The following is a 19,027-nucleotide window of genomic DNA, read 5'->3' as shown; positions in this document are numbered from 1 at the left end:
ATTTGTGACAAGAAAGGATCGTTAAAAGACTGAACGAGTGTGCTACATCTGCCGGAAACCTGGACATCTTGCAAGAAGATGTTTCATGCGGACTAGCCGGTATTTTTCCAAGCAAACTAGAGACTATTGTGAAAATCGAACGGGACAAAACTTCAAGGCAACTTCTCCTAAACGAGCCAGTTATGCGGATGGAGGTGAAAGTGGAAAACGGGATCGTGCATTTCAAGTCGAATACAGTCATATTACAGGTGAAAATGTTTGGATTGTAGATAGTGGAGCCAGTGCTCATATGACTAATATTATTAGTCATATGAGCACTGGCTTAGTTAGTCTTTTTTAAACAATTAGTTCGAAACAAATTATCTAACTTGGTAGCTTTAAAGTACTGTCAGGGGTATAAAAAGGGTTAAAGTTCTATATCTAAGCTCTCTCGGACCTGTTCTGTCATCAACGATCATAGCCAACATTAAATTTCAGGGTGTGTGTGCAAACAACGCATTACGATCAATTGCTGAATTAACAAACTTTAAGTAAGTCATCAAATAAATACTGCAATATTTGAACTGCTGGGAAAACATGTTTAGAGAGCACGTCACTGAAATACTGTCCGGTGGCAGAGTCCTGGCATTCATTGCACCATCTATGCTGAAAAATATGACAGAGAGGGAGTTTGTTGGGATAGTAGATACATGATCCATTGTAGTGGTGTTCTCGTGTGCAGTCGAGAGATATGTCTAACTTGTTATATCTAACTTGTTACAGAGGCCTCAACTAAAGTATGTGGGCACAAAGCTAGAGATAGCTACATCATATCTACGGTGTTATCCAAATCAGTCATGCCTGCTTTCTCCCAAAAGTCAGACCTCAAACTAGTACACTCGGAAACAGGACCGTCTTAAGAGCATCACAGGCCCCTGGGCCAAGTGATTTTTCTGAGGCCCTACCTGGAAAATTCTTGACAAATTAAACTACTCGTTTTTCTGAGGCCCATACATTAAGACGGCACTGCTTGGAAAAGAAACTGTAAACACTAAATCCTAGTCAATTTCGGTGACTAATTTTAAAATATAATGTAAATTATGTGTGTAATCACACATAAGGTGGAACTAGATGTACAGCCACCTTTTTGTGATGAATTCTGGGTCGTTTCGTTCTGACGAAATGAGCAAAGAGCTGCACAATGGAACTGGCAAAAATTTGGTTTCAATTCCTGTTTTTTGAACATGTGCACGACGAATAAACATCAAAATGTTAATAATGCTTTAATTTATTTTACTTTATTGAACCATAAAATAAGAATAACAAACTTGTGTGTCTATGGTAGAATTTTAACAAATAAAAAAATTAAAATTAATTAATTTTTAAAATAAAAAAAGAATAATGTTTGATTTCACTAACTTCCATAAGCATGATGCGCGACCTGAAGATATCAACTGATTTTAAATTTTTTTATGTCTTTTCTTATTAAAGGAGGCAACTTTTCCGCATTAGCGATTTGAAAATAAAAACTTTTTTTGACCCACCCTATTGCGCATGTCAAGAAAAACTCAAACATGTAAAAAAAATTTAATTTTCCAAAAAATATGTACACGTTCATTAATCACCAAATATTGTAATGCTGGTCTAAAGATATCCAAATAGGTTATAACAGCAGTACATAATTCAAATTTACTTGATTTTCATTACTGAAAGACAATCTGTTTTCACTGAATTTTTCTTCAAAATACATACAAAATTTAATCGTTGGTGCCACATCCTTGATCAGAGCGAGATTTTATCTCTGGACTTGGATTTGCTGATAGTGCTAACATTGGATCTGTAAAAATGGAAGACCTTAATACAGCATGTAAAAGAAATAATGCTTCCATCAATAAAATCATAAAGGTTGATAAGCGTTTCCGATGCTTTAGTTTGCAAAACCCCTCTGTAATAAGACTTCGAAAATGGTTCAATTACAACTTCTCAAAAATTTGAGACGGTAAAACAAAAATATTTTTTTAAAAAGATATACACTGCCCATTAAAACACGGGTGTCAATTAAGAATGGATAGCTTCTTGATTGTTCCCTTACAAGTCAGTCATGGAAGAATTCATGGCAACTGAATACGCTTGACCTTCCATCAAAAACAAACATATCAGGACTGGACAAATCGCAGAGAAAAAAAGTCCAAAATAATGATTCTTTTGACTTTTTCAGGGCATAGTGACCCTCTTTTATATGTTCGATCATCTTTGTTGCACCACAGTCATTTTCTATACATGAGGGCTAATTAGATCAGGACCTACTGATTCAGACTTTGTAGCCTTTCTTTTATACTCACTCAGAGGTGTTTATGCACTAATCCCTCAGTGTGGGACTCCCTTCAGTAGCAATCTTTTTCTGTGGTCATGTCATTTCTGTTGTACATATGTCGGGAATGTTTCTGACAAGGATGAAGGTGGTATCGAACTCACGACATCTCTAAACATCCTTTAGTACTTTAGGCGAGTGTCTTATCGACTTGAGCTACTGCTGCCATTCATCAATTCTGGAATTTTTCAAAAATTCTGTATTTTTTAATCCAATATGCTGCTATAAATTCAAAACATTTTGAGTCTGCAATTTAGTGACTCCGCAAAGAAAATTTTAGGTGCCAATATCAATTTTTTAATTTTCCATGACAGACTGGTGCCTGGGATTTGTCTAGCCCTGCATTATATCAAAGGCAAACAAAGTAATTACATAAAAACTTTTGGGAGTTATTCTACCTGTTGTAATGGAATGAGCATCGACTGTAGCTTGATGAAATAGTGGTGTCCCCTTATCGAAATGCTGTAATGACAATGTGTTAACAACTAGTGGTCCATTCCAATTATTACATTGAAATGTTTAAACCAGCGATTCTCAAACTTTATTTTAAACTCATGGAGATCTTTTTGTTTTATGATTATTATGACGTGAGCCTCTTTTGATTTACCAGCCTTACTGACTTATTTTATTATCCTGGAACTAGCACAGGTTGAGAAACCCTAGTTTAAACATTTCAGCCATGAAGTGTAAATAATTTATTCATATCTTAATAGTTATGGACTCCGAAACCATAGCTGTAAAGTTATTGAAAATACAGTAAAAGTCCATTATAATAAGCATGGTATACAATGAGTGATTGTCAAATAGCTCATGCTGCAAAAACTATTTGGATATAACAAGTTCAAAATTATTAAAGCTTTTACTATAACATTCTTCGAAAATGTCAGTTTTTCTCCTTATTTCCCCCTTAGTGAACTGAACAGAAAGCAAGGATTACCATTGCTCACTCTCCTTGTAAACATTACTTGAAGTCCATCTAATAGAAGATTCAGATAAAAAAAATTTACATTTCTTACCACACTCTTCACATATTTTGGTTACCCAATGGTATGTGTGACGATTTTAGTGAATTTTGGTCTCTCAGTCACTGGGAGAGGCTATGGTCACTGCCAGGACTTATTTAGACCAACCTCACAGTTTAATGTCGTTTCTGAATAGCTGAAAAGTTAAAAAAACTTTCCAATCAAGCAGAAAAATATCAATGAGTTCATAAAGCCAAAGAGAATTGAGTGGTGAAAATTCAAACTGTTTGGTTGGTCAGTTTTCATACTAGAAAATTCTATGCAAAAACTTCTCAGAAACCAAAAATCCATTTTACAACTGGAGTTTTCTTCATTCGCTTATATTAAAGCAAAATGAGATGGTAAAACACAAAAATATTTTTAAAAAAAGATATACGCTGCCCATTAAAACACGGTTGTCAATTAAGAATGGATAGCTTCTTGATTGTTCCCTTACAAGTCAGTCATGGAAGAATTCATGGCAATCGAATACGCTTGACCTTCCATCGAAAACAAACATTATATCAGGACTGGACAAATCGCAAAGTCCCAGAGAATGATTCTAATAATAGTCTAGTCCAAAATAATGATTCTTTTGACTTTTTCAGGGCATAATGACCTTCTTTTATATGTTCAATCATTTTTGTTGCACCACGGCCATTTTCTATACATGAGGGCTAATTAGACCAGGACCTACTGATTCCGACTTTATAGCCTTTTTTCTATACTCACCCAGAGGTTGATGCACTACACCAAACACTGATGCAAACGACGATTACAATACAGTTATTAGCAATTTATATAACCTGACAGTTTTATTACCTGTGATTTGCTCATTATGATAATTCTGTTATAATGAGAATTTTCTCTGTGATTATGAATACACTTGTTATGAACTCTTGTTATAACAAACTTTGACTGTATTGGGAGGGCTTGGAAATATTGAGAGTTATGCACTACCGAGTGCTTAACTTTTGGCAGGGTCGCCCTTACTAGACGCGGAAATATTCAGGAAATGAAAATCACGAATATTCAGAATAAATGCAAGAAATAATTCTAGCACACATAAAAATTCAGAATAAATGAAAGAAAAAATTTCAGAATCGGCAAAAATTCAGAGTGAAAGAAATAGTTTCAGAATCGATGAAAGGTCAGAATTTTCAGAAACACTGAAGATGCGTTTGAGCTTTGGACTTTTTGATTAAATAAAGCGAATGCTCTGATGCTACAAGCTTTGTGTTAAGTTTTTGATACATATGTGTTAATGAACTAATATATACGCTATGCCAGCAAACATAAATGGTGCTTTACTTAAGATGCAGTGGCTGATATTCAAAAAAGATCCCCTTCATATTTTACTGTCAGTCAAACTATTGACACAAGCAGAGCAGGAGAAAACAGATATTTTACTTATTGCTGAATCGACTAGGTACTTATAACTGAAATTTGATACTACGATTATGGCCCCCACATCTTGGACAGGGTCCCTAGACTGGGATCTTTGGTGGTTCTCCCAAGTCAGACTTTTCACTGGCTCTTCTATAGTGAATTTGTAGCATGGAAAAACAAAAAATGACAATTGTCTCAGGCCCTGTCAGCCCCGCCCTCATGGCGCTATGACCATGATGACCAAAAAAATTGGCACTAGCACCTAAAATTTTATATGGTCAAAATTAATCTCTTAACATAACTCGTGATTACCTTGTGTGTCATAAAATTTTTTATTTTATGTGTAAGAATAGCAATAGGGACCATTCAAGTATTATGTCAGCATAGATGGGGGGGGGGGGGGGTTGGGTAATGCTTACGTCATCAACTACCCTTTAAAATATTCTTAATGGCATCTTACTCTGTGCCCCAAAAATGAGAAAAACCTTTTGATAGTTTGTGGGCACTTGAAGTAACATTCCCCCTATTGACAAGTGCCCTACAGAGGTACTTTAGTGATCTCTACATGTTTCACGGATCTAAGTGATCTGGAAATGTGTCCGGGTCACTTAAGTGCTCTGGATCTGTGCCACACATCACTCAAGTGATCGTAATTATATGCCACGGATCACTTGAAAAATCTGAGAATGTGCCACGGGTAACTTGAGTGATGTAGAACCGCACCGGGGGCACTTAAGTGCTCTAAAACTACATCACATGTCACTCAAGGGATCTCTAAATATGTCACGGATCGCTTAAGTGTTCAGGAATTGTACCATGGGACACAAGCGATCTGTAAATGTGCCGCTTAGTTCATTTTTACAAAATTAGGTTTGAAGGGGGCAGGCTGCATCAGATAACCCCAAGGGCCACATTTGGTCCGCGGGCCAAGGGTCTTTATGCGATGTATCATTATATGGCTTAGAGGGTAGGTCGTAATGAATTTATTAAAGATAAATTTTGAGTTCATAGCCTTCAAACAACATTGAAATTAACAGAAATTGATTATAACAACACATTAAGGTATTTTCTTCCGAAATTTCAATTTAAAAAATATTTTTTGCATTAAAAAATAAATTTTTGATCGTCGGGCCCCCTCCCCCATATACGTCTCTGATCCCACCAGTATGTGTTAGGATTCAGAGGGTCAGAGTTTTGCTTACAAGGGTGGGATGGGTCAAAAATTTGCTTGCGTAACACTTGAACGGCCCCATATAGGCATCCACCTATAGTGTATATAGTGATTTTACTCACGCAGCATAGAACAGCAGTCATAAGTAGGGCTACCTGAAACACGTCTTTTCCTAGATTAAATCTCTGGCTAGACCTATAAGTGCTCCCACACCGCAAGGTGGCAATGACTATTGACCCTTGACTGATATGGTGGTCAGATAATTGCACATTTTTTTTCTCTTGTAATCAGTTAACAGTAAAGCAATTGCTATTTACATGCAAAGGCTGATGTACCCCGCACCCACCTAAGAGCAGCTCTGACTTTTCGGAAGAGGTGTTTATAGAGACCATGGTAAATTTTAAAGAAAATACAGTCGGTGCTCATTATCATAACCAGGCATGCAACTGGGCTAGGGCAACCATGGCAATGACTCACAACCGAATTGGGGAAAAAAAGGTACACAAAAAAAAGTACACTTATTTTGCTCATTTCTTGGAAATTTCGAGTTTCTTGCTTGAAATAATCTGCAAGAGAGACTAGCTTCCAAAACGAATCATTGAAAAAATAAAGAGGAGAGGCAAAACCCCTCCTTTTCTGAGAATAACTTTGGCCAAATTGATGCTAAAGAGGCCTCCCAAAAAAAATGCTGCCCCGAGAAAGCATGCCATGGCCCAGATTATGATCCCCCATCATTCCGTCAGAAACATACATTATATGGAAGGTTGCATTATATCAAAAAGAAAAGATAAGACATATCGACAGTTTTTGAAAGAATTCGTGAATTATCCTACAGGCCGTTTGTAATAAAATGTGAAATTACCTATAACGTGGGGTCATTATAATGAATGTCTAGTGTAACAATGGTGGGAACGAAGACGCAAACATGGATGGTGGGGAAAATCATTGACCTAGTTGTATCTGGTTTTTCACAGGATCGAAACATAAATTATACAAACCTGCAATTATAAAATGGACAGTCGGTCTGGTTTTACATAAAGTAACATTCTGTCTGATTACATTGTCTTGGTGTCCTGTGGTATTTTCAACGATCTGAAACCAAATAATTATTCACTTTAAAAGAAAAAAGCGTAAACAGAATATGGTGTCACAATAAAAGATACAGTAGAACATATCCATTAACTGAGAGCAATGGGTCCCGAGTCACCTTGGTTAATGGATATGACCACTAAAAATATGAAGCCTGCAGGTCGCGGGTACATATATTTTTTGTCTTACAATAGCTTTTCCTCAACATAAAGCTTTGAGTGCAGCATATTGATGTGTGCTTACATCAGAGCTTTGACAAATCTCAGGTTCCAGATCACAATGGCGACATGAAAAAAAAAATATTTATGGCATCTGAATCTTTGTTTTCGTGGTGAGAGTATAGCGTGAAACTCTCAGAAATTATATCAGCATGTCTGATGCTGACAGGGAAAGAGGGCTCAATATCCTGGACAAGTCAAGGGAAAACAATATTTTGGCCCCATTTCTCAGGGTGCAAATGCTTAGCAACTAAAAACACTGGTTGGCTTTACAGTGATTAGTAGGAATGAGACTGCATCCAATTATAGGACTATACTAGTAAATGACTGAAGCTGTTATCACTATGAGAGCATCATAAGGATTGATAATTGAAAAAAAAGAAGTTACAGATAACTGATGGCTAAAGCAACAGAACACATACAAAGGAAACGGTGAAGGGTGAGGCTACAGTTGCGTATTGCCCCCATACATAGGGCCGCAACTAGGGGGGAGCAGGCAGGTCCAGAGGGGGCACAAATTTCAACTTTTGACCTCCTTCAACATTAGAAGGGGCGCCAAAATTTGTGCTTGCCCCAGCTGACCAAGTACCTAGTTGTGGCCCTGAGAAGGCTTCGTGATTTGTATTTATTAAAAAATAACTATTCATTTAAATATAAACTAAATTTATACACATATTCTCCCTGCTGTGACTGAGTAAGTGGGAGAGTCATAGGATCAGGTTTTGTGCCAAATTTTCTGAAATATTGCCAACTATTTGGCTGGAATATGTTGTATTTTATATTCATCAATTATCAGGGGGGTTCAACCCTCTCGCAATGCATTCATTAGAAAGGGAGGGAGGGAGGAGGCAGGTCTGGTGCCCCAGGTGCTGGACCAGAGGGGGTGCAAAATTGTATCCATCAATATTACGGGGGGGGGGTGCTAAAATGTGTGCTTGCTCTGGCTGACCAAGCATCTAGTTGCAGGGGCAAGCATCTAGTTGCAGGGGCAAGCATCTAGTTGCAGGGGCAAGCATCTAGTTCCAAGCACTAGCTGGGAAGGGTTCAAGTGTCCTTAGCCACTTAGCCATTGGGTCCTAGCCCTCATAACACTCAAGTAAAGGAAAGATTGGTAAATGACCACTAGTGGGAGTAAGGAGGCAGTGCAAGCCACGTGTTTAGGAACCATCAAGGAAATGGGATTTAATGGAATTCTTTTTGGTTTTGCATTAATATGGTTTGACTATAAATTTTCACATTGATGCGTTATTATCTTTGACCTACAGAGCATACTGTTGCCAATTGGCAACGTCTATTTTTAACGTTTCTTTTCCATTGCCAATTGACAACTTCATGTTTGAGACATTCACTATTCCCATTTTTTTAATTTTTGTTCGAAAATCATTCATAGATGACAGTAAAACTTCTCAATTAAAAAACGAAATATGTAAATCTTCTGTAGCCTGTCAAAAAATAAAATCATGCACCGTAGGGTTGAAATGTTTTGTTTGCATTTCTTTTCATTTACATTGAAGTTTGCGACCAGATTTTTTCTTCCTTTCTATAGTTCGAATCACAAAGAAAGTAGTTATGAACTCGGAAAGTAATAATAAAGTCAATGCAGCTTATTATAATCACTGATAATGTTATCATTTGGGTATTCTTGTCACTTTTGCAAAGATCAATACCAAAAGATGGGAAAAATTTTTTATAGTTATGACTGGATAATGCAATCAATTTTTTTTCCATCAAAAGTTTTTTTTAGCATTCTGAAGCTAAAGTTTAACCTAACTTAATGTTTTTCACTGTAAGTTATCGTTATCAGGCTGCAAGACTATGTAGGAGGCTAGAAGGTGTTCTTCCCTTGTTAAGGAACATTCTCATTCTCAATGTCGTAATCAGTCCACAGTATTCTTTGTGATTCATGTACAGGTGGAGCTGTTTTTACAATGGTCTTCTTATAATGAAGGCAAATGTATAATGAAAAAAATCCTTTCCTTCAGTTCACCAGATTCAAATTTCTTCTCCCGAGAGACTTTCGCAAGGGATCTATGAAACGTATTGTACATTTAAAAAATATTGTAATTCGTGATATACATTAGACAGTTCCATTCTAACACTTTACAATGGCTGAATAAAAAGTTTTAGCTCCACTGTTTGGGCTTAACCCTATAATACTAACTAAAAAAAACTGCCTATACGCCTACGCTTCTGAGTAGAGTTAGTATTATAAGGTATTATATTAAAGCAAAAAAAATAAGGGCTGTTTTAGAAGGGGGGGGGGGAATAAAAATGATTCAATTATGTGGGAAAGAAAAACAGTTGTCCCGTTTCACCAACGCCTGTTTACAATACGTCCCATTCGACCAAACAGGATGTGTGGTTGATTTTTTTTTCCTTCGGGGGGGGGGGGGGGGGGTTTAAGTTTTTCCTGCAAAATAACACTATAATCTTGGCTCGGGTCCCCCCCCCCCTTTGCGTATGCAACTGGGAAAAATGATCAGCTCAAAAAAAAAAACATCACTATAGGGTAAAAATTTAATCAAAAGGAAAAAAAAAAAAATAACCATTACAACAGTCTTATATGACAGCAGCGTTTGAAAAATTCTAACACAAATGGATCAACATATATTCAAGGTTCGTTCAAAAAGTATCTGACCATAATTTTTTGTGCATGAACCATTGAAGCTAGCGAGGAGTGATTTGGTGCATGTATGTAGGCGATCCTGGTACGCATGCACGATTCTTTTCCTGCCTGCAGAAGCTGCCAGTCGCTGGTAGACTGCCAATGAATGAGGAAGTGAGTGCCATTCACTTTCATTTTTGACAAAATGGCAGGAAAAACTTGCATAATGCTACTGCATGAAATTTTGTGTGCAACTTGGTGATTCCCGAGTGGAAACAATCTGCAAAGTTCACCAGATCTTCGGAGATGAAGGAGTGGTACAACCATTTAAAAAAGGTCATACATGAATGAAGAGTGAAGCATATTCTCTGGTGGGCTCTCACCATCTAGAAATAAGATCGCTATTTACTAAATGAGGACTCTGTCATAGCTGCCAACTTTGGAGAATGATAATTAGGGAGGTTTTCACACAGATCCAAAAAAAAATTCTACACAAAACAGATTTCTCAAAAACAATACAGAGATTTTTTGTTAATAAAAGTAAAATTATAGTGATTTTTCCTCTTTGCAAAAACATGACAAGTACCAAGTCACCAATCAGTGTCAACCAGTAGGTTAAATTACCTCTCTGTCATCACAAGGTTGTACCAAGGGGGGGGGGTTTAGGGGTCTGGTCGCCCAATATTAAAAAATGGCAAAGTTTTATGGAGTTATTGGTCTATTGTTTTATCACTTTGGTCTTCAAAATATCAGCAGTTCCCCCCCTTCCGAAAATTTTTTTTGGCTATGACTCTGTCATTACTATTCTGAAATCGAATCTCGCCAACTGAAAAACCACCATTGGGAGTGAAACAGGACACATGGTCAAAGCAGATACAATTCATCTCACAATTTTGGATGTTGAAAGGCGGAATCTATGCTGCCTGTTTTGCTAATCTTGTCTTCCCACCATAGAAAATAAATTGTATTTTGCAATTTGGAGCAAGGGTGACAACTGACATTATGCTTGTGATGTCATTTCGGAGATAAAAAACAACGGTCTTGTGTACTATTTTTTTCCAGGTTAACTCTTTGGGAATATTTTTTTCCCCCCAAAAGGGATTTTTTACACTCGTCGAAATTCGGATGATATAAGAATTTTATGGGAGCAGGGTTGTTTCAATAGCATCATGGACCCCATGGCAAATTGATTTTTCTGATGCCCCTTATCTGACTATAAATGCCTACTTATCAATCTATATGCTTTAACTGGAGAAACCGCGAAAATAATATGTTTTAACTGGAAAATCTTAACCAGGTCTCTATTATGAGGCCGGACAAACAGATGGCACTGTCTGGGAGATAGAGTAGAAATTTTGGGAGCCTCCAGGAAAATGGGGAGACATAGTAACTATGCTCTGGCGATGTAGGATCATCGAATCACAATCAGAGAACTCGCAGAACGAGGTGAATATTAGCATTGGATTTATTCATTTCATTTTGACTGACAATTTGGTTTTCAGGAGATTCCATGTCAAAGTCACGATGGCCATCTTCTTTACTCCAGTGACATGGTTCATCACGAGTATGCACGGGCCCCCACCATCCATAAGCAGTACTATCAAGAGGTTCTGCATCACAATTGGCAGCACCATCATGATTAATACAGTAGCATTGTTCTCATTTTTCCTGGCATTTTGTCAAAAATGAAAATGTGACAGCACTCACTTAAATTTCCTCACTCATCGGTGGACTGGCAACTTCTGCAGGCAGGAAAAAAAAAATCAAGCATGTGTACTAGGATAGCCTACATACATGCACCAAACTATGCCTCCCTAGCTTCATTGGTTCAGGCACGAAAAATTATGGTTGGAGATATTTTTTGAGCAAACCTTGTATTTTATTGGTTGGAAAAAAAAGAAACTGACCTCAGCTTCGTATGTTTCCCCATCTTCGTCTGAGAGTTTATGAGAATCATCCAATGATAGAACTTGGTCACTTGTATGAGGAGAGGGTGGAGCAGAAGTTGTTTGAGTGGAAGCGAGACAAGTTAATGGACTAGATGGACTCGAGTCATCGATCCTATCAGGCAAACCTTGAGTAATGTTATTCGTCTGAAAATGAGCGTGAACATAATAAATTTCATATTTTCACATGCATATATACAAAAATATTTCATGTAAGAAACACTTCCAAGGATCTAAGGTGCATTTTATTTTTCAGCTGTAAAAATAGCATTGTCACAGATTCTAATCAAAGGTTGATTTATAGTTTTGCCACCTGTGGGCTGCGCAAACTTTTTGCCACCTTTCTCCCACTCCAGTCTAATTTTCTTAATCATTTATTTCTTGAATTTTCTGCCCAGTGCGGGAGAACCTGCTTGTTTCTCCCCCACTCCTGTAAATACATCTGTGTCTCTAAGTGACTCTTTTAATCATTCACATACTTGCATCTCTTTTGATCTCGCCCATGCTCCCACACTACCTTGATCAATCTTTTGGTCATTCACATGCTTGCACGCTCACTGTAGGTCACTCTTTTGTTCACTTACATGCTTGCAAACTCTCTAGGTAAAACAGTTGGGTTATTCACTAACCTAGCCCTTCGCAAAGGCAAATTTATGGTGGGCTACAGAAATTTTGTTGGGCTTCCCCTATTCTACTGATTTTCTTAACCGTTCATTCCTCAAAATTGCTGCTCCAGAATGTTTGTTGCCTTGCTGTGCTATTTTTCCTTTTTACCATTTTTTACCATATATATAAACACCTTTTTTTATCCATAGTGAATATTTTGAGTGCCTTTTCACTTGCCTATTTTTAAAATTTTTAGTCCCTCAATTTCCAGGACCTATTTATAATGTATAATCAAATCACAGATATACATTTCAAAAAGATATTAAATTAAACATTAGTGATCCACCCAAACTTCAAAATCGATACTGTGTCATTGTTATAACTCGATACTCTTTGGACATTATTTCTATCAGACTTTTTCTTTCCCATTTGAAGACCATCTTTCAAATGAGATCCCAAACATGCAATTACAGTCAACGCTTGATTTCATGACCCTCCAATTTATGAACACGCTATTTTTTTATGAACTGGTCCTCTGTCCCAAACAGCATGCCAATGTTAAAATCTGCCCTACTTTAAGAACTCACATTTTCATCAACTACCTATTTTAAAAACTTTGTATTTCTTCAACTATTTTTTTTGGTTATTTTATTCTTTTAGCCGCCTCCAAGTTCTTTGTAATCAAAAGTAAACTTCCATTCATATGCTTTACATGCTTTAAGAGTCAATTATCAACATCAAGTATTTTGCAAACACGTGTGAGCCAGGGTGACCATGAATTGAAGATGGGTTGCCAATGTATATAATTCACTCTTTGCGCATTATGATTGGATAAACTGATAGTTTTAGGAACAGTATGCTACATTGGGTCGGGGGGGGGAGTCTCAAATTTTTTTTATCCACCCACAAACCCCTGCATTAGGTTATTGATAGGCCATTTCTAAGTCAATCCAATCTATTTCAGCCAACTGCAGTTTGTCTACATTTCTTTTCGCAATGTCAACAAAATGGAAAAAATTGTGCTTGACAATGGATTTAAAAAAAGATTTTTTAAAGAAATTAATGTGCGAACTCTTACAAAAACAGAAATTACCATAAAGTGTGGGATTCAAAAAATTACATTGAGTTCTCTACTCAAAGATGAGCAAAAGATCATTTCTACGACAAGTGGCAGGCATTTAGGAGGGCCTGGGGGGGGGGGTAATCCCTGCCCCCCGGCTTTTGAAAATACACTAAAAATGGTATATATACATATATAATATATATATATATATATATATACATATACATACATTGAGTACATGTGCTTTGCCCCCCCCCCCCCCGGAGGAAAGTTGAAATGACGGCCCTGAGACAAGTGGTTCTAGCGGCGCTCCACCATCCTGAAAATATTTCACAGAAGCAAGATTCGTATGAAATGTTATCCAGCATCAATTCTTTTTGAATCTTATATTTACCAAAATGTTGTGATGAAGCAAACAAAAATAAGCGATTTTTATGGAAATCATCAATAAAGGTGAATGATTAACTCATTTTTTATTTCCCGCATTTTTTACATCATCTCTCCTATTTAAAAACTAATCAAATCTGTATGGGTTCATAAAGATGAGCATAGACAGTATAACTGCTCAGCATGTCAGTTGCAAGGGTGTACCCAGGATCTGAACTAGAGGGGGGGGGGCAACTAAGGATACTAAATTGATACGTCTTCAATGTGTGTCAATTACTACACTTTGATTTCTCTTCTTGGGGGGGCAGCTACCTCCCTCACTAGGTAAGCCCATAGTCAGTTGCTGCTGACAATTTCAATGAACTATGGTTGATCTACTTATGAAAAAAAATTTTAATGTCATCAGCAGGTGGCCCATAAGCTGAATAATAGCAATCTTCAACATCTGAAGCCATGCAAGGTGAGCGTAGCAGTAGCTCAGCTAGTGCCAATATGAATTTAAGTCAAAATTTCTTGAGTCAATTCTCTGCCTCTTTTAGTATGTCTAAAAACAGCCATCGCTTGTGTTAGTTTGTTTCATTTTCATATTCCATTCTCATACAAATGGCGATTTTAGTGACATGGGTTGTGATACAGATTTTTAAGATCGGAAGATTTCTTGAATTTATGATTTTGACATCAATTTTAATCTTGTTTTATAAACGTGTTAATGCAAAAATATCATAACTTCTTACTGGAATAGTATGAATAACGATAGGAGTTTTTGCCAGTGCAGCAGCAAGAGGTATGGTTTGAATGGTAGGAGCAGCTGTTAAGAAAGGTTGAGCCGCTGCAGAGAGTAGCTGAACAGGTGGGTCTGTTAATATCTCCAGAGCCTCTATTTTCGGAGAGATTTGCAAAGCAGGAAGAACTTCGTTGTCCAGCTCTACAGCTTGAGCAGTTGGGAGGGTTATAACAGAAGACAGACAGTCTGTGGGGTATAATTAATTCAATGTTTTGACTAATGTTTTCAATGTGCACTTGTATTTCATCAAAGTACATAAGGAAGGAAAGAAAGGTAAATGGGCACATAATACAAAAATTATTTGATGGACAAAAAGAAAAACTTGCCGACAGACACGTCAGCAGCAACAACAATCTCAGATGTTGTATTCCCAGCAAGCGAAGCCATTACCCCATGTTCAGGTTGAGCAAGTACTTGAGGTTGAGCAGACTCTGTACAAAGATTGTCATCTACAACAGATGATGCCATGGAAGCAATATTTTCCCCTGCAGCAACTTTGAGCTTCAGTACGAATTGTTCGTATAAATATTCACACAAATCTAGAAAAGAGAAAGAAACATGGGGGGAAAAAAATTGGTTTCATTTTTTTATTTCTAGAGACAAGCGATTTTTTTTTTTTGACCAAATGAGTAGCACTCATTTCAATAAAATTTCACGAGGGGGGGGGCAACCAAATCGGTAAAATACAATACATAAATCCTGTGATTTATACTTCAGCACATTAGATATCCATCTTAAGCTCTGACAGGCAGGGGCTGCCATTTGATCCTATTCACACAAAATCTCAACAACATTTTTCGATTGTTGATTAAATAAGACTAAAATCACATAATAATGCTTGTCTATTTGCCAATGTTGTTAAAAAAGAATCAGTTTGTCAATTTTTTCTTTGATTTGGCAACAGTTGTTTCATTTCTTTTGTCTGATTAGCCATTGCTAGAGAGCAGTGCACACACACACACATCACACATGCATGCCATATCTCTGCTGCCTTAGTAAAAACTATCAGAGCAGCATTAAAAATGGAGTCAGATGGGGGTGAGCGTATATGTTGGAACCCCCCCCCCCCTCTCGTAATGTTGAACAATTCATTAAAGAATGAATATTGTGTTTTCTTGGTCTGTGTTCAGACCAGACACTCCTGCACTCACATAATTGCTGCCCTGAGAGCTATGGCACTTATCACTCAGAGGCAGAGGCTAAATAGTACAAAACATTCATAGAACAACTGTAACTTTGATGATAATTTTGTGAATTAATAAATGAAAAATATATAAATAAGATGCCTTAGAAAATAAAAATTCCTTATTGATCATTACCCTGAAATGGGATAGAGTTCGCATTGACTGCATGTCTTTTCAGATTCCACCATTTCCCTCTAAGCCACTGAGGTGACCTAGCACTGAAAATAAATGAAAAATATGATGCGATCAATCATGATAACAAACTGAGCCCAAAGCATCTGCAATAGCAAATTTCCTATTGTTTATGTAGATCAAACATATGCTTTGAAAGTATTCAAACTAATGTGACACAGAAGAATTAATAATTAAAAATAGACAGATCTAGGTATGAATCCAGGGCAATGTGTAGGGGGGGATTAATTGTGTAGGTTTCTTGATATCGTCCCGTATTTTACAGAAAATACCAATTTTCCCCGATATCATCAGGCTTTTAGGAGAGGCCATCGTATACCCCTCCTTCTAGATCTACGCCTGCAGAGATCACAGAGCAAATTAATGCATGCATTAATTGACTAATTTATCTAACATTAAAAAAATTAAATAAAACGTTAAATATAGTAAAACGTGGACAGAGATACAGGACAGCATGGTGGGGGGGGGGGGGGAGAGACTGCCCCCAAGCATCAAAGACGGATCTGAGTGATCTAATGTATATGTGTATATATATGAATTGACATCATCATGCCCCTAGCAATCATCACCGTGCCCCCCCCCCCCAGACTATCAAGTCTATCTCCGCCTTATGCAGTGAAACCTTGCTACACTGATAAATCCCTCTCAATGATTTATTTTTTTGTTTCAAATCTTGTTTTGAATTGCCTACAGTTGATTAATAAAGTCCTCCGATATAAGCATATCCTCTAGTACATAGTCTCCCAAACTTTTTGTTCCATCGCCCCCTTCATCAGAAATTTTTTCCTCTCATCGCCCCCCCCCCCAAACTCAAGTAAACCCATAGGATCGAATGTTAAATAAGTAGGTTTTATCGCCCCCTTGGACCATTCCATCGCCCACCAGGGGGCAATATTGCCCACTTTGGGAAACACTGCTCTAGTACGATAAATCCCTCCATAACAATATTTTTTCAGAGATTTTGAAACCACTAAGCCAATATTTTTTTGAACACTAAACTGCTTTACAGGGGCAATGCATCTGAATAAATTTCATTAATCAATTAATTAATAAAAGTTTTCCACAATGAATAAATACTTTGAAGCACACATTTTCTGATGATACTAGCAACAAAGATTTAGAAAAAAAAATATCAACAATAGTATAAATTCAGCAGCACATGATTATAATGTTGCCTATCGATATAATGATAATCCCTCCACAACAATATTTTTTCCTGGTTCGCAGAGTATCGTTATACCTAGGTTTCACTGCACATTAAAATACATTTTTTTTTTCAAGCAGAGCATAACTCAGGTCTATCGCCATGGGCAATTTACTACCTAGTGAGACATTAAAAGACTTTTTTTTTTTTTTCTTTTCAAACCGAGCACAACGTCTATTGCCATAGGCAATACATTAAAAGACTGACTATTCGTAATAAGCAAGAAAATATTTAAAAAGAAAATGTTTTCAAAATATTTTTGGCCTCATATTCACAGAAAATAATGTTGGCTCATCAAGAAAAGAGAAACTATGAAAACCTACTATGACATTTACAACTGAATATGTCAAGTCAGAAAAAAGGAGAGTCATGTTCGTGAAATTTGGTCTGTATACATGATGAGACGTGAACCGAAGTGTCTGGTCTTTCAAATGTCTGTATACTAATGTAAGTGAGGAAGGCTTTATGTAAAGTCGCCATTAGAGTGGGGATTATTTGATTGGTTTTGTTGCACCACGGTCAATTTTATGTGCATTAGACTGGGACTTGAGCCATGTTTCAACGACGCAAGGCTTGACTATTTTGGTTGGAGAACCATGGACAATAGTCATGAGGCACCCCCCCCCTCTTCCCAAGCCAGTTGATGACCAGATGCCAAACTGCTACATTGCATTAAGTTTATTCTAAACAGTTGTGCTTTTTGGCTGGGATTCAGACTTAGAGCTGTTAAACCAGAGGCTGACTGACCACCTATGTTTGTGTGAGTGTGAGGATGAGAATTCCTATCTTTTTTTCTGAATACACCAAATCCAACCACATGATTCTGTTTTTTGCCAGGATTGCCTCATAAAATAGTTCCAAAACTATATCAACCAATAAAAACTATATCCTCATGATGATAAATTTAAAAACTTGTAAATTAATAATAACTGAATTGCTTTCATCTTAATTCTGAACACGAAAATGAAGATTTTGAAACTGAGAACACATCTTTTACCTCATCCATCCCTTCGCTAACTCATTCCAGTCAACCTGATTTTCATCACTTGCATTCAGCAGTGAAATCCTGCAAAAGAAAATATGAAAAACAGATGTTTTAATTTTCTTTTGAATTAAACATGAAAAATAGTTCCCCGAAAAAAAAAAACTGACCAAGCAAAAAAAACCTTCAGAGTCCATTATTACCTATATATCAAAGCAACATCATCTTCTCGAGTCCATTCTGTCCCGCCAGCTTCTTTCCAATTGAGGTAATTAAGCCATTTTGTGCGACACTGCTTTTCAGAACGGGTTCCTACTCTTTCTGCGACATCAGCCCACGAAAGCCCAGATGAAATCATTTCACCGGGAAGTGCATTGGCCAATTCGTACACTGCTTCTGCAAGTCTCTTCTCTTCAGCTGGTAGCCATTTACCTTCATATTTGAGACAACAATGAAAAAAATTCAACAATTAATGTGTTATAAGGGCCTAGACAACTGGCTTTAAGTGAAAACAAATTTGAAAAAAGGAAAAATTCATCTGCGTCTGTGGAGAATCAAACCACTGTCCCTCTTGCAAATTGGGAGATTGGCTAGACCACTATGCTACAGAAGCAATGAGCATTTTTTTCTCTTTTCTCCGAACATATATACACTGAACGGTCCCCCTACAAAAGACAGTTAGACATAACTCAACTAATAGTTCATATGAATAGTGAAACCTTTATTTAACCATAAGCACACTTCCATCATTCAAGGATGATGAGTGTAGCAGCATGCTCCATGATCCTGAGAGGACCTGGATTTTTCTGGTAATTTTTTGACATGGACTTCTTAAAATGATGTATATAGATGGTGT

General features: G+C 37.1%; 1 protein-coding gene across 1 annotated transcript in view; it reads right to left on the bottom strand.

The window, feature by feature from the left end:
• Positions 1-1,550: 1,550 nt before the first annotated feature.
• LOC149068540 (uncharacterized) overlaps positions 1,551-19,027 on the bottom strand; it is a 35,409-nt gene continuing 17,932 nt past the window's right edge. Inside the window, exons 9-16 of the mRNA XM_089250469.1 lie at positions 18,375-18,603; positions 18,187-18,255; positions 15,929-16,011; positions 14,936-15,148; positions 14,560-14,795; positions 11,731-11,916; positions 6,910-7,003; positions 1,551-1,816 (exon numbers count right to left, since the gene is read on the bottom strand). Coding sequence (XP_089106595.1) covers positions 1,737-1,816; positions 6,910-7,003; positions 11,731-11,916; positions 14,560-14,795; positions 14,936-15,148; positions 15,929-16,011; positions 18,187-18,255; positions 18,375-18,603 — 1,190 coding nt within the window. The 3' untranslated portion in view covers positions 1,551-1,736. The remainder of the gene's footprint in view (positions 1,817-6,909; positions 7,004-11,730; positions 11,917-14,559; positions 14,796-14,935; positions 15,149-15,928; positions 16,012-18,186; positions 18,256-18,374; positions 18,604-19,027) is intronic.

The sequence above is a fragment of the Pholcus phalangioides genome, unplaced genomic scaffold (genome assembly GCF_987345545.1).
Source record: "Pholcus phalangioides strain wild (caught in Gottingen) unplaced genomic scaffold, Ppha-v1.0 ptg000024l_1, whole genome shotgun sequence".
Taxonomy (NCBI): Eukaryota; Metazoa; Arthropoda; class Arachnida; order Araneae; family Pholcidae; genus Pholcus; species Pholcus phalangioides.
The sequence above is the reverse complement of the archived record's forward strand: the minus strand, read 5'-3'. Positions and strand labels throughout refer to the sequence as shown.